Source organism: Echeneis naucrates, chromosome 22 (assembly GCF_900963305.1).
Source record: "Echeneis naucrates chromosome 22, fEcheNa1.1, whole genome shotgun sequence".
NCBI lineage: Eukaryota > Metazoa > Chordata > Actinopteri > Carangiformes > Echeneidae > Echeneis > Echeneis naucrates.
Genome location: NC_042532.1, coordinates 20,841,861 through 20,861,676, shown reverse-complemented (window position 1 = coordinate 20,861,676; position 19,816 = coordinate 20,841,861). Strand labels below are relative to the sequence as shown.

Below are 19,816 nucleotides of genomic sequence, written 5' to 3'. Positions count from 1 at the left end.
AGGCCCCCCAGGCTCGACCCATTTGGGACTGTTTTACACCAGCGTTCAGAGAAAGAAGTCAGATAAATATTTGTCAACATTTCACTGTTTTCTCTGCAAATTAGACAGTTTTTTATTTCATGCTCGTTGGCTGCATTTTTGAATTCCATTTTAAATTATATATTCATGTTGTTTTACAGTCTCAAGGGCTGTTTTTTCATTTATTTTTTTCAGTAGATATTCCCTAGACACACCTCCTATTTGTTTGAAGTTAAAATTCCTGCTAACCCGCTGTGAATATTTAGCTCCAGGTTTGAAACATGTGGAGATCCAACAGGTATCTGTTATTTCCAGGACACCACTGTTTTCCGAAAAGAATTTCCTGTTTTCTTGCTTTCTGTTCATTTTCTTAATTCATCTAGAGGATGTTATCTTTCATAAGAATGTGGCATTCAGGATACGATTGCTCCCCTTTCTTCTTGTATTGTCAGTCCAAAAGTCAACCAAACCTGTTTGTCTTTCATTCAATCTTTTCTTGCAGGGAGGAATATATTTACATTTTCAAAATTTCTGCAAGCCGCTTTGCTTATATTTTTTCCTCCTCATTTCCATATTCTTTCTGGAGGTGAAAATGTGCTCAGCCACAGCAGCAGAGGTGGGCGTCTCTTTGGACAGACATATCCTCCATGCATTCTGCAAAAACGCAACATCTAGCTGCACACATGACATCTTCCCTTCTTCCTCATCATCATCCTCCAATACCACCTCCTCCTCGGTTAGTCGTCGTTGTTGTAGGTCAGACCTAAGCCAGAAATGATGCGCAGGGTCTTGGTGAGGCATAGAGGATTACATAAATCCCATCGTCGGCAGTGCAGTTCTTTCATTGACATTGAGAGGAAAACGAGGAGGGTGCAGTTTCCTCAAGGGGGATCCCTGGGCTGAAAGGATGATGCATGCTGTCAGGAATTTTCTCAATAGCTCAGGTCAGTGTCAGTTCACACCCAAGGCCACGCCCCTGGTCTAACAGATAGTGACTTATCTCAGTTCCTTTATATATTTTTTATCTTTTAAGATCAGGAAAATAAATACCCCCAAGCTAGCTATAGATCAGGTTGTTCCCTTACCACAATGAAAAATCCAGATCTAAGGTTTTCACAGTTCCCAAACAGTCTTCTGTCCAGCTCTGAGCTCCTTTGGACTCCAGCACCCAACCCTGATACAGATCACATGATCACGTGTGTGATTAGAGCCAGAGTCAGAGGCTCATCAGTTTCGTCTATCTAGATGTTAGCTGTGAATTTTACTGGAAAGGATCTGTGAACCTACAACAATCAGTCCCAGACTGTAGTGAACAAGCAGCAACACGCCAGTCTGTGCCTTTTCTGTGTCTGTGTCTGAGTTTAATAACCTGTTTTTTAATGACCAAAATGTATATAATTAGAGCCTTGAGAGGTTTGCAGTATTTGTTTGAAAGTGACTCCCAGAGGACTTTCACCAGACCGGCTGAGAGGTGGGGCCTCTTGTTTTCCCCCATCATCATCTGCTCACTGGTTTTTGACGATCACCTCCCAACATGAGCTCTGTGTGCTTTCAAACAATAATTATTGTAGTTGTCAGTAAAAAATTGTGTCAGCCCTCTGTGACATCACCCATTGGTTTGTGATCTGTTCCAGTTTTTGTCCATCTCCATTTTGGTCTCTTTTTTTGAATTTACAGTCAACAAGCAGAACTCTCTTTTTACTCCAATTTTTTGGTATATTTTCAGGCTTCACTAAATGATGAATAATTCCTGTATGACTGCAGCTTGTTTTTAAAAGAGCATTCAAACAGACATGAAGATGTGAATTAAGTCCAGCCGCGGATAGTTTACCATGTAAAGATTTCTAAAAACGTGCATCATGTAAGAGAGTCTTTATCAAACAAAAAAAAATAAAACTGAAACTATTATATCCAAAAAAAGGTTTTGAAACTTTGAGTTTTGATGCATCACAGTTATCACTGGCTGTATTGGCTCTGGTTTTTAGGACCTAACCAGTGACTGGAGTAGCAAAGTTTACTGGGCTGCGTCACACTTAGACATGGATGTGATAAGAAGAGGGAGCATTGGACAGTGATGTTTTGGTTCATGTGGATCTGAAGAAAGTTTATTCCCAGATGAAAGAAATGTACTATTGAATCCAGCGATGCAAGAAACAGTCTGGGAAAAGGCCACACAAGTCATGCTGTGATGCTGCCCTTGAGCAAGGCCCTAAATCTTCCAGAGCAGGTCTGAGATTGTACAACACAACTCCACACAACGGAGTGAATGTGAGGCAAAAAGAAACAATGACACTCAGCCAGTCTTCTGAATAAATAAAGGTCAAAGAACAAGCCAAAAAAGAAAAATACAAATGGAAATTTGAAAGTCTGTCTCACTCTTGTTCCTTTGGAGGTAAAGTTTAAAGTGCTTCTCTTGCTTGGGCACGTGCAAGATAAAAAGTTTTCTCCGAAGTAATAAACATTCATAGGAAGAGAGCAGCGAGAACTGCCAGCAAAGTCCTTAGTTACCACCAGAGTTGGCATAGCAACAAAAACATCCCAGCGTCTGGATGAATCCACAAGAAGATACTGCCATGATAGTGTGAAAATACAGTAGAAATTCTAATTTACATACCCATTACAGCCGGCCACATAGCTGAGGCTTCATTAAGTGTTTCCACGGAGACGTTCGCTTAAGGAGGTAGAACGAGGTAGGAATGCAAACAGAGAGAGAGAGAAAGAGGTGAAGAAGCTGGCGGGAAACCTGGAGGAAGGATTAGAAGTGCTTTAATGTTCTGGAGGGAAAGGAGATAGTTCCTGTTAGGCAACGGCTAAATGTAAACAAACCTCTGCGCTCCGTCACATCCTTCTTTTACTCTGTCATCTCCACATCGGCTCTGAAACGTTTCACGCTTCACTCGATGCGCGGACGAACCTAAAAGCAGAAAGTCCTGCGTCATGTTAGGTTTGATCAGCGAGGAAAAGAAACACGTGCTGAAACTGTTAATCAATCTACAACAGTTGAGCTCCCAGTAGATGGAGAAATGTAGGAAAATATTACATCTGTCAAAAATATTTATGTAAATCACAATTTTTAATTTGAAACTTGGTCTGACGCGTTAATATAAAACATCTCAAAGGCCTAAACATCCAGGTCAACAGGTGTTTTTTTTTTTGTTTTTTTGTTTCCAGCATCTGTTCCTTTTCAGATGTGTGAATAACCAGGTAACATTTATTTTATTTATCCTTTCAAATTCCTTCATTGATTAATCAATCCAGCTCTAATATGTCTTTAAAATATTCAAAATATTGTCATAGTCTTCGCCAATGTGGAGAGAATGGGGGTGCTGATTGCTGATTGCTTATTTGTGACATCACAACATCACATCAACTTGACTGGCTGGTTTTAAGTCCTTAGTAGTTTCTGAATATATTTCTCTGTGGACTGAGCACAGTATTCATATAAAACCTCAACCTCATTTATAGTCAATACATAGTTTGACCTTTAATGCATGATGCCCAATACCCTATGTATTTTTCTCTATTTAGAAGATTTAGACAAATGCATTTAAGTAAGATTAGTGGATAAGTCAATACCAGCTAGTATTATTTTCTGTCTGGGTGGTAAGCTGGAAGGACCACGGGGAAATAAGTCTGAGTGAGAGGAAGAGGAAGATATATGAATAAAGATCAGATGTCCCATCCTCATGCTCTTCCCAGGTGTCCTGGAGGTTCTCACGTCACGCTCCATGCTGACGTTAGCAGGTGTGACATCACAGAGTGACTCCTCCCCTCAGATCACAGAAAACACGACCACCCGGTGAAGACAGCGTGCATGGCAAATGGGGGCGAATCCTCCTGAGGTGGAACACACCGATGCAATTTCAACCCAAACTGAGTTCCTCTCCAGTCCACCTCCCGTATGAGAACTGATCTGCCTCTGACAGCAGGCTTTCATAGAGCGAGGAGGAGGAGAAAATAGAAAAGAGATGTACAATGCTGCACAGCCCCCCCCCCCCACCAGTCTCTGTGTGACCAATGAAGCCCACCGACATGCTGCCATGTCTTCCCTCCCCTCCACGTCCTCCCCTCAGGAGAAACCCGATCCACGAGGTGTCTCTTTACATTTTTCCAGCCCCACTCGCTACAAACAAGACACAAGAAGAGCGTGGGTCTGCTAAAAACTTCTGTAGTTCTCATGCTTGTCTCGACGTTCATGACTGTTGTTCACTGCTGTTGGAGCCAAACGGGGAGCAGAAACCTGATTAAGTGAGTGGCATTTTTCAATGTGCTGCTGCAGGAGAGAGGTGGGGGGTGTTGCATACTTGCTAGCACAGGAGCATGGCGTGTTAAAGTTAGCCTGTGCTGTCAAGGGCTGTTGCTACTACCAGCCGGCCCAGCCTGTCGGGTGTGTGTGTCGGACAGATGGAAAGGTAGACTTAAAATGGACTGGGACAGTAACAGAAGACGAGTGTTTTTATTGGCTGAGAGGAGAATGGAAAGTTCACTGGCTGAGTCAGTTCATTTCATCCATGTGATTCCTGGAGGGCTACAGCTAATGTTCGATTTGATTAAGTGGATTCGGTCTGTGATCGGATCTGGTTCTGAGGTTTAACTGCTGCGAAAAGTCAAAAGATTTCCTCTTCAGATTCCTGAACTGTGCTGAAGTTTGGGCCTGCTGGGCTTCCGTCTGCATGCAGATGTAGAGTGTTGATAATATAAGAGCCTTCTGTTTAGCTGATGAATTGTTGTGTTGAGAAAATAATACAGTCAGCACAACTTCCTGCTGTCTTTCATGTCTATGCATAAAACACAAAACATAATATCAAATCATTTGCTGTTTCCCTGAGACCTAACGTGACATGGCATACACAACTGAATGAAACCTCAGCAAGGACATGATGTTTGTGATGCCTTCACTGTACCACAGACAGCTTAGAGTAAAAGCTCACAGTGAAAAATCAGGTTTAAGTTGAGCCTTAAAAACGTCAGTGGAGGAAAACAATTAACACAAGGAAGTGAACTGTTCCAAAGCTTTGGGGCAGCAACATTAAACGCCCCATCACCTTTTCCACCCCAGCTTCAACCAGGAGACAGCCAGGAGCAGCTGGTCTGAGGGTCTGGATGATCTGCAGATGGAAAAGGAGGGCGATGAGCTCAAAAGTACTTTACTGCCAGACCGTGTAAAGTCTTAAAGGGAAACAAAAGAACCTGGATAATCAAAATGAACAGAAAAGCACAGACAGACTCAGAATGCTGAGTAAAATAACAAGGAAAGTCTTAGTTCTTTCATTAGTTTTCTCGATGCTGACTCAGCCCCTATAGAAAAAGTCTAAACAAAACAAATCGGCTCATGGCCGACAGTGAAGGAAGGGCCCCTGTTACGTTGTGTTGTGTTGAGTGTGACACTGTGCTGCTCACAGCTGGGAGGAATTCCTGCTATGCGAGCGTCCTGGTGGTCCTCACCTGCACTCGTGAAGGCGTCCTTTGTGTAAACCGCCCTGAATGATCGTCCAGCCAGCTCCGTCCTGAGAGCTCAGAGCAGCGTCTTTACACTCCGCTTTGTGCTGATGTTTTTAAAACGGCCACTTAACTCCAGGAAAGTTTGACATGACACATCAGCTGTCACCGGGTTCAAACCTGTGACCTGTCCGTTATGTGAGAGTCTGTCCAGCTCGAGCCAAACAACACTGTGCTGGCACGGCAGTTGCTGAAGTTTCAGATTTGATTTCAGAGAAAAAGTTTAAGCGTTGATACCTTCAGCTCCACAGATTGTAAATTCTGTTTTCTATGTGAAATTGCAATTCATTTGAATTAAAATTTATTTATATTATACGTCCTTCTCTTCAGGAACTTCTGTGTCACCATGGTGAATAAATAAAAAATATTACCTGTCTTTCGGTGGGCTTTAAGATGGATGACGTGTTCTGGCATCACCATTCTGAAACTGGGCCATCTCAGTGCAGACTGTTCTGGTCTTTGGGTGCCTGATGATGAACCAGCTCCTGAATCCTCAGAGCACGTCTCTCTGTAGGATCTCCCCTAAGACCTCTTCTCTCTGATTCAATGGATGCAGGACTTACGACTCACACCGAGGCCTCACTGAAGCTTTACCGATGTCACGATGATGAATGGAAACTCTCACACTGGAAGTTCTCTGTGAAGTTTTTATGTTGTGTTTATTTATTGAACTGTACAAGGAATGCAACCCCTCACCCCAGTGGACGTCCATACCAGACTCCAGCTACACAAAGGCAGAATTAGAGGAAGCAGAAGGTGCTGGGTTACTGGGATTCGAAAGGAAATGAAACACATCGGTGACAGAGCTGGAACGAACCTCGGAGTTCCTCTGTCAGATTTCATTCAGTACCTGTGACACGTTTTTACCTCGGGAAAGTGACTCGGCCCTCTGCAGCGCTGCCTTGTTGTTGTCGGCAGCAGAGTTTACCCAGAACGACGGAATGTGTTAATGATTGACAGCAGCCTGGCGACTTGCACGGTGATTATATGAGACCTGAGAACATGGACCTGTATCTGGGTCATGAATGTATATTTATATGTTGGAGATTTTCCATTGCATGGATCCTGCACTGGCGGCTGTACATTTCTGTTTTCTCGGTCGATGCATTACAGGGCAGCCTTCTCTTAACTCTTGGGAACTGCCGGCAGTGTTGTGCTACAAGAACGTGCACTGCAGCAGTCTCTTGTCCAGTGTCAGAGGAGGAGATGGCACAAAACTGCTCATTATACCTGCTGACACGGAGCCTTTAGACTCTGTTGACAGGAGGTCGGTCCTTCTTCTGCTCTCGTATTTAGTGGATCACAGAAAATTAGTTCTTTAAAGTGAGATTTAGTTCAGTTTGTCACACCGTCACACTCAGGTGTTTTGCTGCAGCTGCTGATTTGGGTCATACGTAGCCGTGGCAACCTGCTGTGATGGTGACTTTGTGAGACCCCAGTTTATAATTTGTCTGTCTTGATTTTGAGAAGATGGAGATGTAGGAGGAGGGGAGCGATGAATCTGACCTCCTCTGCACTCTGTCAGTCACTCAATTCTGCAGCATTTGTCATCGGGAGGATTTTGCTGATTTTCTCTGTTAGGCAGACAAAAGGTCAGTGCTCCTCTTGGCCATGTGATACAGGTCATTACGTGTTTGACTCTTTGACTTGGTTGCCATGGTTACAAATTTTGGATGGCTGAAAGGTTGACACACGAGTGTATATCATGTCATCCTTCTCTTTCTTTCTTGTGTACTTGCTGTGTGTCACCATGCGATCATGCGCTGGTGAGAAATGCAGGTTAATCCCACAGTCACTGTATTTAAATTAATTTAAACTGTTTGTGTTGTGTTTTGTGTGTCTGACACGCAACGCTGCTCCGCCGTATAAACCAGCTGCTTGTACATGTGAGTGCAGCGTCACGCCTCTCGGGCAGCTGGTCATGTGCCTGCTTCCTGTGGAGATTTGCATGCACAGCTGAGGGCGGCCATGTTGCTGGGTCATGTCTGGCCTCCTGCTTTGAGGCCCAAACAGAACAGATGTTGTGACAGTCGGCTCCTCTCACTGTAATCCTTTATGTAATGTTTAACCTCAATCGCTTATAGGCCCAGTAGTGACAGCGGTGACTGCTGGGAACTCTGCTCCCCCACAGGAAACATGACGCACACTTTGTGTTGTGATGATCGTCCTTGTATGCATCAATTCAATCAGAGGAGGAGGTTTTGCATAGAAACATCTAGAGACACAGACAGCATCAATGATTTTCCACATCATGAGCTCATTTTAATATTTTTATAACAGCACATTAAAGAGCTATCACTTTTTTAAGACTGAAAAGCTACTTTTCTGCTTCTACATTTATTATTTTTATTATTATATCATGGCTACAGCTAAGCTGAAAATATCAGCGCTCAGCCTAGACGGCAGGAAGCAGTTCATATCTTTACTCAAAACTCAAACTCATGATCTCCTATTGAAGTTAGCGTGCTAACTGGAGCCCCATCAGCCCCTTTAATCGGAGAAATGTTTGTACTTGATAAACGGTAACTGCTTGTCACAGATGTATCGTTAGTAAATAAACTTATCGATGACCTCCGGTGCACCATGTCTCTCTTATGGTGTCACTATTTTTAGCTTTTTAACGGGTGACATTTAGGCCAATGCTTATATATTTGTAATAAGTTGATGTCTGCACTCGACAGTAAATCAGGGGCAACCGAGGTGAGGCAAGCTGCTCTGAAGGCCACAGATGTATTTGTGTCATATGTACAGTTACACGCATAAATATCCCAGAAAAAAGAAATTGAACAGCTCGTATTGTTTTGATTTGTGAGGAGAGGAAAATCAAGTTAACTGGCCAGTTCAATGTGTTGATCAGCTTCCTGTGTGCAATCGCCGCCTTTCACAGATGAGCAAGTGGCAGAACTTTTCCAACATTTTCCACCTTCCTGCTGGTTAATCAGTTAATTAGAAACCACCAGCAGTGTCACACCCACGGCGCCGACACATTGACTGTCGGACTAATCTCCACCTGAACCTCCTGGGACTCGAACCCTGTCAGTTTGTGTACATACATAATATCGTCATAGTTGGTACATAACACCCTACAAACTGACCTTCAGGCCGGCGCCCAGTCACCTGCTGAGTCCATCTCTCTCTCTCTCTCTCTCCCGCCGTAACTCAAGCCCGCTCGCCCCGTCACACACGCTCACTGCTTTTAGAGCCGAGGGGTTTTCCCCTTTACACTGGGTGTGTGTGGACGGTTCTGACAGAGTGTGCCGGCCGGTCATCTTACAACTTCCCAGACTTGTTTCCACTGAAACCTCCGCAACATCACAACAAGTGTTTTCCATTAACAAAGAAAAAGTAACTTGTTGATTCAGCAGCCCAACAAGCTTCTTATTTAGAGAGAAATGAGCCGAAATACATTTAACATGAGTGAAATCTACAAAAAACAAAAATCTCCTGTGAGTTGCATGTTGTACTCTGCAACTTTGTACACTTTTTTAAAATTAGTTTGTTTGAGGTTGAATAAATTTTGTTAGTTAGCCGTACAATCAGTTGGCATGCTTCCTTTTGATCTTGCCAGCCCCCTTTTCTAATAATTTCTTCCCCTTTTTATTTTATTTTCTTTGCAGTATTAGCAGTGATGTGTTGTTTGCAGCCCTGCTGCTGCTTCAGAATGGCTCCATTACTGGAGTTTGTTTACCAAGGAATGCAGCGCTCCATCATTTAAACACCGTCAGCGTGGGGGAGCCGCTAAGTACATCCAGTGGCCATTAACTAACCACACTGAAGCAGTTAGGCCACATGTTGGTGGCGCTGAGGCTGAAAGCTTCGTTTATCTGGTTTCCTTCGTTCACCTTTTCCTCCCCTGAAGACGTCACAGTAGTCAGTGTTGCATTAGAGTTGGACTGATGAGGGAGAGCCAACAAATCATGTTTTGCTGCTGGTGAATATGAACACTGCTGCTCTTCTAATTAGACTTTTTAGACTAAAATTCAGCAAAAACACACAAAGCTGCTCTTTCCTAAACTTGGATGCTGCTAATTCTGACCCTGTGTTCAATAGATTAATTCTCTTATGTAATTAGACTAACTTAAAGGAGTTCCTGTGGTCGACCGCTCGCTGTCTCTCTCGCTCTCGCTCGCTGTGAGTCATTAAGCTTTTTTCCACCATTAATTAAGAAGCAGCCACTTCTCTCTTCCTCTGCCAAGGGAGTCCAGATGAGTCTTCTCCAGAGCTGGAGAAAGAGAAACTAGAGCATCAGTGTTTCCACCGGCCCCGCAGCCGCGCTCATAAAGTATCTCAGAATAGTCTTGTTAGTATGAGACCAGTTTGCTTCATGAGAAACAGCGATGCTTTTGTAGATCATCCTCGATCTCCAGTCTGTTTCCTAAAGTGCAACTCCAAAATCTGCACTATGACGTGTTTTTATATCGAACTGTAGCACACAGGAAGCTCTTTTTTTCATCAGTGGTTTCATCTACAATATCCAGGAAATGGAAACGGTTGTCACTGAATCTGAGGAGGCTGCAAGAGTTTTTAATGTTTGACTCGTGTCTTTATTTTTCTCAAGAGGTTATTTCTGTAAGTTCTGTAAAGACAGGAAGCATGATGAGGAAAACCAGGCTTGGACAGTTTTTTGCTCTTTTTATGATAATATTTTATTCTATTATTCAGGATTTTATTTGATTGTTTAATTACTTTCCCCCCAAAATCCAATTGTCCCATCTGTGATATAATAAAATATTTTATCCATCTAAAGTAAGAGTTACTTGACTTTAAAATGCTTTTTTATCATTATCCCAGGAAGTGATGCATCCCGTTTGATTCCTGTCCTAACTCTTTCCTGCACGTGATTCCCCCCAGGTTTCGTTCTCTCGATGATGATGATGATGATAATAATAATAATAATAGTAATACATTGCAATCAACAAGTCTTGACACATTTTCTAATGAAGCTCCATCTCGCTGGGCTCAGAGCTCATGATAATCCTCCATGATGGCTGCTCAAACTCTCATCACATCAGCTCTGACTCACCCGGAGTCTGTGGTGGCTGTCGGATTACATTTGTACCCACTAAATGGATTTGGGAATGAAGATGGACGGTAAAAGTAAATGTCTTTGGTGATATGGGCAGTTTGAGTCCTGTTAGAGGTCCGGTCCGGTCCGTGGATAAAGATGCTCCAATGTTGCCATAGTAACGGCTTCTTCGATCTGTAGATAACTTAAAGTTTTCTTCTCCTTTGTCGGGTGCAGTTTTTGGTTTGTTTTTTTTTTTTCTTCTTCTTCTGCGGTGACAGTGAGAGTTCCTGTGGTGACGATGAAGCTGGTCGCCATGTCAACCGTGGCTGGGTGTGCTTGTTTTCTTTTCTGCCGGCGTTGTCTCATTCGCGGCCTGTGAGGAAGCACGTGGTTTGACAGAGGCTGAGGTGGCGTGTCGAACCTGGACGGAAACGTCTTTAAATAAGCTCTGAATGTTTAACCGCTTGCTGCGACCCGTTGTCCTCGACGTGAACTCTGATCCACTCTGGCTGTAAAACATCAGCTGTGACTGGTAAAACCTCAGAGATGATAATTACAGTGAAGTTTGATTCCCTCTGAGGTAACACACATTTATTTACGGACACAAACACTTGACATTTAACTTCAGGCGACAGAAATCAATTAACAGAAAATAATTCAGTTAAAAGTCAGTTCAAATTTTATTTCCTCCTATGTGATTCTCTCACTTGAGATTCTAGTTTTCTTTAATTATAATTAAAAATGTTACAACCGACATTAAATTCTTGGTTAGTTTGTGATGAGCATTTTTCATGTTACTGTGTTTTATAAACAAAACCATAAACCAAAAATCCTTTCAACGCTAAAATCATTGTAATCAGTGTAATTAGCTGCGTTAATTAATTATGCTGGTTTACCGTTTTTATAATTACAGATTATCAATCTTTGACAGTGATTCCGTGTGAGTTGTGCGATGCTTCAGGCTGCTCTTTGTGTGTTCTTTCCTGCAGATGTGTATGAAGGATAGTTTCTGGATTATTCTAGGACACACACAGTCCCTCACAGGCTTTAATTACAGTTAAACACACTTTCCTGTACACAGTGGCAGCCCCCCCTCTGTTGAGCTGTGCTCTCAGTGTCGCTGTGGAGGGATTAGTGTGTCCTGTGTGATTATCTGTCTATTAATATCCTCCTTTAAGGCCGTACACATGCTCCTATAGAGGCAGAGCTCCAGGCTCCTGCAGCCATTCATTCCTGAGATGGACTACAGTGTCCTGTCCACTGCTGGACAGAGCAGCACGCGGCAGGCCGGTGAACTCTGACCTCTGTTCATCCTCACCACGCTGTAGATCGTCCGATATATGAATCTGTTCAGTTTTCATTTACAGAAATACAGACAGCTTCCTGGCCCCATATCATCATTATGTATGTAACGTTTTTCCTGTTCACCGACCTGAAGAAAATGTCACTCTGCATTTCGCTGAAATAAACACAAAAGTAAACACGCACACGTTTCTCTCAGTCCACATCACAACACGTTTGTACCCTGAGAAGGATTGTTGGATTGTCTGCTCACAGGCTTACTGATTTATTAATCCACTTCAGGGCCAACGATCAGCTGTTTGTTTTAGTTGGTGTTTCAGCTGTAATATGCTCTGCTGCTGATGATGCAGATGTTTGTTTGGGTTCTTCTGAAAAATCTGGGCTGTTTAAAAGAACGTTCAGAGAACTTTAAAAGAGCATTTAGACTGTTGGACCTGGTTTCGTGGTGGACGGCTGTAAAGACTGGCTGGAGATCACGTTTTAAACTCGAAGCTTTGACAGAAGCACAGAACTTCCTCTGATGGATTTAAACTTTACCGTGGGAGACTTGGAGCAGGGATTAGGGCCCACTGAGCCGGTCTCCGGTCCTGCCAGCCGCCCGGGGGTTTGGGGCCTGTTTGGGACTGGCCTGGTTGGATGGATGCAGTCTGAATGAGCTGAGCTGAAGCGGGAGGCCAGCAGGTCGTGAGTAACTAGTGGCATTTGGATCAAAACATGTTCAGCATAATCACTTTAAATGCGCTTGATGAGATCTGCTCTGGGTTGTTTCCCAGGACAGGAAGCTGTGAAGGTTTTCCTCTTCTTCCTCTGTGAGCTGCTGAATGACTTTTATTTGGGTACAAAAACAGGCAGACACAGAAAAATCTAAGAACAATGATGAATTTGAAGGAAAGAGTGTATTTGTTCATCATTATTTACACCTGCGGTGGAATATTCAGATCAGAATCAGGTTATCATTAAAGGTTATTACCTTTTAGAGACGTTCTTGGGCTAGGGTTGATGATTTAACTGTGAAATCAGTTTTAACAGTTTGAAGAAGTGATGAACAACCAACTGGAACAAAGTAATGATAAGAATAAAATATTCTCTCTGTTGATCGATCAATCGTTTGATCAGTTAAACGTTAGAAAATGTCTAAAAGTCCAGTTTGTCTGTAAGCAGCCGCTGAGATGACGAGGTGAAAGTTTGTATTCATTTAGTGACATGAAGCACAGCAGAAGTGAAGATGACAAACCAGCACTTTGAAGTGTAATTTTGGAGTACACACTCTTACACTCTCTCTCACACACACACACACACACACACACACACACACACACACACACACACACACACACACACACTCACACACTCCTTGAGAGCAGCAGCTTATCTCTTACATAACAATGGCTCAGTCCTGCTGGGACAGCAACGCCAGGTCTGAGTTTGTGGCATTTGGGGAGGAGCAGCAAGTGTCTGAACTCGGTACGACCCCTCCTGCCCCGTCTCTCTGAGACTTTGGCCGTCCCGTCTGTCTGTCTGTCCAGCAGGTTTGTGGGGGGGGCTCTCCCAGTTTATCCCACTCCATTATGTTTCCAAACTTGGCCCTGGTGGATAGCTCTGGAGAAGCTAATAAAACAAAGACATAAATTCAAACAAAAACAGAATAAATACACAAACAAACCAGCAAAAAGTAAATCACAGAAAATGTGGAGAGAATAATCTTGTTTTGATAGTTTACAGCGAGCATGTGGAAGCTGGAAAACATTATAATCCCAGCTGGACTCAAACAACACACGGCACATTTTTCCTCCTCCGCCTCTCTTCTTTGATTTTTCTGACTTCTGGTGGAGGCGACACCAATCTGACTTTGCATCTTTCTCCCTGTGTGTGCGTTTGATTGGCGTGCCCAGACGTGCCGGCGCCGGAGCAGCCGGAGCTGTTCCTGAAGAAGCTGCAGCAGTGCTGTACTGTGTTTGACTTCATGGACACGCTGTCAGACCTCAAGATGAAGGAGTACAAACGCTCCACGCTCAACGAGCTGGTGGACTACGTGACGGTCAGCCGGGGCTACCTCACAGAGCAGGCCTACCCCGAGGTCGTCAAAATGGTGAGGGCGGCAGAGTTTCCTCTTCAAAATAAAGCTCATCAGTCCTTACCTGTTGAGGCTCAGGCCACCTTCATACCACACACAACACAACAAACACACGTTAACTCTAAGTCTCCTCTTTGTGTTCCTCCAGGTGTCTCACAACATATTCCGGACCCTTCCGCCCAGTGACAGTAATGAGTTTGACCCAGAGGAGGACGAGCCCACACTCGAGGCCTCCTGGCCACACTTACAGGTAAACACAGCTGAAGAGGTGTGTGTGTTCACTGATTAACATGGTGTGTGGTGTGTAATTGGTACACAAACAGTTCAGGCGTTAGTCTGATGGCAGCCTGTTTTGAGCTGATGATCAATAATACCAAGTTTCACCCCAATAATGAGTTTGTCTACACTCGCACACAGACACACACGCTCTCAGCAGGTTGCTGCGTTCAAACCGCAGACCGTCTGATCTGTGGACTGACTGTTTTCTGTCACTGGTCACAGGTCACTTGTATAAAGCTGACCTGCAGAATTCATGACAGTCAAAATAACAGCTGTTCGTGGCGGTTTGTGGAACCACAACCGGACTGTGATGCTGCACAGTCGCTGCCTGTGTGTTCATCCAGAAACACACTGTCATTTCCACACAAACAGGATGCAGCCTGTTCATTAATGAGCTCTGGAGCTTTTAGGAGCCTTCAGCTGCTTCCTCTCACTTCCACTCTTAATGCCGAGCGAAGATGTCACCTGGGCGGGTCCGGATCTGGGCCCAGTCTCGAGCCGGACTCTCTGGTCTCTCACGTCCCCTCCTTCTGTCTCTGTGCCTGCTGCTAGGACTCCTTTAGAAATGAGATGCAAATCTCAAGGAGAAGCTTCCTGGTAAAACCTTTTTGTTTTTGTTTAGTTTTTTCCTTTCTCATTGGCACAACTCATTCAGGCCCATCCCGACACTTTTCCTCCCCCAGTGCTCCCTCTGTGACCTGTGACCTTTGACCTCTTTGACCGTTCCCTGTCATCCGGTCCAGTCTCAGCTGCGTGCGGGTTTGTTTGAAGGAATAATCTGATCTCTTATTGTTTTAACATGAACAACTCTCTGTCATCTTTCCTCCCTCCACCTCCCGTCCAACCACTCTCCTCCTCCTCCTCTTCTTCTTCCACTCTCTGCAGTTGGTATACGAGTTCTTCATCCGGTTCTTGGAGAGTCAGGAATTCCAGCCCAGCATTGCCAAAAAGTACATAGACCAGAAGTTTGTCCTACAGGTGAGTCATTCAGTCTGAGCTTCCTGTGAGTTCCTCCCATCAGCGCTGCAGCTACAGATGATAAACTCATAAATGTTATTCATACAACAGTCTTCTGTTCATTTTCTGTCTCTCACCAAAAGAGAACAGCTTTCTTTGTCACACACTTTCTAACTGTGCCTCCCCTCACCTCTTCTTCCTCATCCTTCTGTCAGCTCTTGGAGTTGTTTGACAGTGAAGATCCTCGGGAGAGAGACTACCTGAAGACAGTCTTGCATAGAATCTACGGCAAATTCCTGGGGCTGAGGGCTTTTATACGAAAACAGATCAATAATATTTTTCTACGGTGAGTTTGAACACCTAGTTCTGGAACAGTGTAATGTGAAGTTCAGTCAATTAGAGGTCGGACGCTCCTACTGGCTCCGGTGGGTGATGTCACAGCCGATCAGAGTCTGTTTGTCAGTCCTGAATGGTCCTGAGTTCATTGTGTTGAGCTGATTGTTCATCATTAATGAGCAGAACTGCTGATCAGTTGATAGCTGATAAAGATCGATAGATCGACCCAAACTTTCTGAGACTAAAGTCCCGGAGCTTCTCTCCCCTGCGATGTCTCCAGGCGGTTTGTTGATTTTCACCAACGTTGTTCAGTTGCTGAACCTTTTTCTTTTGTCTTTTGTCTCTTTGTCCTCTGCAGTTTTGTTTATGAGACGGAGCACTTCAACGGGGTGGCTGAGTTGCTGGAGATCCTGGGGAGGTATGTGGAGGCCTCGGACACGCACACATTTACATTCTGCTCCGTTAGCTGAACTAAATCCTGTTTTAGTTGAGTCCCAACGATGAGGATGTTTTTTTTTTTTTTTGTTGATGTTTTTTTATAGCTTCTTAAATCTGACTCTGCAGATTCTGCCTACTTGATAGTGATCAATCAGAAGTGATTAAAGAAATGGATTTGGCTCACTTGAGGTTCACTTGACTCGTAGATAAGAAATGGATAAATCCTCCTCACTCGACAGTTTTTAATCCCTCAGGAAGAACGTGGTGTGATTTCCAGAGTTTATCAGCTCGGTGTCGTCTTCACTCCGGGTCTCTGGGGTTTTTCTCACTCATTGGAGTTATTGCTTTTAGTTTCTTATTGATTAATAAATGAAACGTGTCTGAAATTTATCTGTAAGATCCCTTCAGAGCGTCGTCTGCGCTCTGGAAAACTGAGAATGAAGTTCAGACGGACTCAGATGGTCATTGATTTTTATTTTATTTTTTAATCAACAGGTGAAAATTAAGTGGCATTTCTGATCACTGAGTTCAGTTAAGTTTTAGTCAGTTGTATGCTCTCATTCAAAACGTTTTCCAGGCGTAAAGCATCAAAGCTCAAACAGATCAGGAAATTCAGTTCAGTCCGGAATAGAAATAAAACTTAAATACATAATAAGTTACAGAGCAGAACCTTAAAAACTGGAGCTTCCCATCCAGGACAAACACAATACAGACACACAAATGAGTCAGCACATGTTGAAGATCTGCTGAGAAGCTGAACCAGGTCCTGGTCAGCTTCGTGCCTTCATTTCAGCTGACGGCTGTTTGTCTGCAGCTCATTGGTCCATCACTCGCTTTCAGACGCTCACAAAGAAACGCCTTCATGTGTTCATGTTTAATTTGTGTTTGTGCTCTCCGTCTCTCCGGCAGTATAATCAATGGTTTCGCTCTGCCGCTGAAAGCAGAACATAAACAGTTTCTGGTCAAAGTGTTGATCCCCCTCCACACTGTCCGGAGTCTGTCCCTCTTCCACGCACAGGTAGGAGCTCACCTTTAAGTCCTACAGGTGTGTGTGTGAAATTTCATAGTCTGTAGTTTCAAGTCTTCATGACACGATCATTTCTGTTATAATTTCATGAGAGGATTCAGTGCTATAAGCTAAGCTAAGCTACGCTAAAGGGCTCAGTAATGTGTGTTCTGTGCTTTCTTCTCTCTCCAGTTGGCGTATTGCATTGTACAGTTCCTAGAGAAAGACCCAACATTAACAGAACCGGTGAGGATCCAGACGCCACTCTGTCACGAATAGACACTGAACCGTTTGGTGTGACGTTTGTGGACGTTGTTTAAATCAGCAGAAATGTTCCTGATTATTTCTTTCTTCAAACAAATCCTCCTCAGGTCATCAGAGGCTTACTGAAGTTCTGGCCAAAAACCTGCAGTCAAAAAGAGGTGAGGTTGTGGTGTCTTTGTGTGTGTGTGTGTGTTTTTCTTCAGTGTGTTAACGCCTTCCTCCCGCTGTGCTCCAGGTGATGTTTCTCGGGGAGCTGGAGGAAATCCTGGATGTCATTGAGCCCACACAGTTCGTCAAGATCCAGGAGCCGCTTTTCAAACAGATCTCCAGATGTGTCTCCAGCCCACATTTCCAGGTCTGAGCCGCTCTGCTCTCTGTCGGCGTTTCTGGCTGTAGCTTCCTGTGTGCGTCCTCAGCTCAGGTGTTTGTGTGTCTGTTGTGTGTTCAGGTGGCAGAGCGAGCTCTGTACTACTGGAACAACGAGTACATCATGAGTCTGATCGAGGAGAACTCCAGCGTCATCCTGCCCATCATGTTCGCCAGCCTGTACAGGATCTCCAAAGAGCACTGGAACCCGTGAGTCTGAACAGAATAACCCCCCAAATACCAATCAGTCAGTTATGATCATTGTCATTAATCATCTTTCCCATCAAGGCTTTTATTTTTCAGAAAAAGTTCAGAATGACACCAAATTTATTTAAAGACGTTAGATGGAGCTGTGATGTCATTCTGCCCCTCCCCCCTCCCCCCCAGGGCAATCGTGGCGCTGGTCTACAACGTGCTGAAGGCCTTCATGGAGATGAACAGCACTCTGTTCGACGAGCTCACAGCCACCTACAAGTCGGACCGCCAGCGGTAAGGAGCTGCCACATCCTGGTTATTATCTTCCTCATCCTCTTCGTCGCCTTCGTCTTCCTCCTCATCCTCCTGTTGTTGTGTTTCAGTGAGAAGAAGAAGGAGAAGGAGCGGGAGGAGCTGTGGAAGAAGCTGGAGGACTTGGAGCTGAAGCGAGGCCTTAGGAGCGACGGGATCATCCCAACTTAACGAAGACAGCGCCGCGCTCCCCTCTGCCCCGCCCCTCCTCCTCCTGTCCCCCCTCCATCCTGACTCCCAAACCCCATTCCCTCCTCCTCTTCCTCCCCCACATCAGCCATGTTTGACCAGAGCTCCGAGAAATCTCCGATAAAGGCCGCGGTCTCTGGATCGACACGGAGCGCCCGCTGGTTTCTTAATTGTTTTTTGTTTTGTGTTTTTGTTTTTTTGTTTTTTTGTTTTTTTTTGTTTTGTTTTTTCTTATGTTTTTTTTTTCCTCTGTTTATGCGACTTACTTTACAGTAGATTCATCACGTCTGTTTTCATTATTTCAACAGCACTGTAAATAATTTTTTCTTTTTTTTTCCCTTAAACTGATATTATTGCAAACGGAAAAACAAGACAATAATAATAAAAAAAAGAAAGAAAAAATAGAAAATGAGAAAATGACTTGTGTGGGAGGGGGATTTAACAGCAACAAAAAAAACTTTTGGACTGTAGGACATGAAATGAACTCTTGAAAAACAAAAAAACAACAACAAAAAAAGAGAAGCTAGATTGATTTTAACTCTTCATCCCGTTCTCCTTCGTCTTCACTGCTGCCCTGAGTCGAACTTTTATTTTCCTGGTTCTCTCTGCTTCCCCTCCTGTTCCCTTCCCTTCCTGTCTGATGGTGCGTCTGTCATTTCTGCCCCCTCCCTCCTTACTTCCTGTTTTAAACAGGAAATAAAACACGTGACACAAACACACACTTTCCCTCCAGCTGAGTGCGTTTCCATGTCTGTCAGGATGAGTTCTGTTTTCATCAGTTCAGTCTCTTATTTGGTTTTCAGCTGAACTTAGAGGAGATCGGAACAAAACAAGAAAAGACTGACGCTACAGAAACAGTCCTTCCCTTTGGCTTTACCCAAGCATGATGGGAAATGTAGTTCACGTCCTGAGATAATAATCATTGATCTCACTTCCTGTTTGACCTTTGGGGTCATTCGACGGCCAATTATCAGGCGGTGAACAGTTTACATGTAAACGCACTCAATCCAACGTTGTCCTTCAGAAACAGGCGACTACTTTTCCTCATTTGATTCAAGTCTTTCCTCCCCTCCTGTGTCCCCCCTCCCTTCCTGTCTCCCCCCTTCCTGGTCTATCAACCAACCGTACCAGGTGTCTCTGGTATCAGTCTGGCACTGGTACCCTCCGGCCATAACGGGGAATTCACAATAAAAAAAAAACAAAAAACGGTCTTCAGAGGAACGCCAAAAAAAGACAAGTGCCCCTCCCCTACCACACCGCCGCCGCCATCACGCCCCCTCTGTCCGGCCTCACCCCACCTCACCCCTGAGAGAAGGAGAGGGAGAGGGAGGCTGCGTTGACTTCACAGTATTACAACAGTGAGAAAAAAAGACAACCCTGTACATTGTTATTGAATGCAGTACACTGATAATCTTGTATCTTGTAGTAATTTAGCCAGTTTTTTTTTTTTTTTTTGTTTGTTTGGTTTTTTTGTTTTTGTTGCTTAGGAAACTGTGGCGGAGTATCCAGTATATAAAGAGGTATTATGGAAGACCACTTCCTGGTATTTATGATCGTCTTTCCCCCTCTTAGT

General features: G+C 44.1%; 1 protein-coding gene across 7 annotated transcripts in view; it reads left to right on the top strand.

Annotated features, from left to right (window-relative positions):
* Positions 1-19,475, top strand: part of ppp2r5eb (protein phosphatase 2, regulatory subunit B', epsilon isoform b) — a 30,377-nt gene extending 10,902 nt beyond the window's left edge. For all 7 annotated transcript variants that reach the window (XM_029494663.1, XM_029494662.1, XM_029494661.1 and 4 more), the window contains exons 3-14: positions 13,720-13,916; positions 14,050-14,151; positions 15,066-15,158; positions 15,353-15,483; positions 15,832-15,891; positions 16,821-16,929; positions 17,110-17,163; positions 17,289-17,339; positions 17,417-17,536; positions 17,630-17,757; positions 17,935-18,036; positions 18,126-19,475. In XM_029494663.1, the coding sequence (XP_029350523.1) occupies positions 13,720-13,916; positions 14,050-14,151; positions 15,066-15,158; positions 15,353-15,483; positions 15,832-15,891; positions 16,821-16,929; positions 17,110-17,163; positions 17,289-17,339; positions 17,417-17,536; positions 17,630-17,757; positions 17,935-18,036; positions 18,126-18,225 (1,247 nt within the window). In that variant the 3' untranslated portion in view covers positions 18,226-19,475. The remainder of the gene's footprint in view (positions 1-13,719; positions 13,917-14,049; positions 14,152-15,065; positions 15,159-15,352; positions 15,484-15,831; positions 15,892-16,820; positions 16,930-17,109; positions 17,164-17,288; positions 17,340-17,416; positions 17,537-17,629; positions 17,758-17,934; positions 18,037-18,125) is intronic.
* Positions 19,476-19,816: the final 341 nt, after the last annotated feature.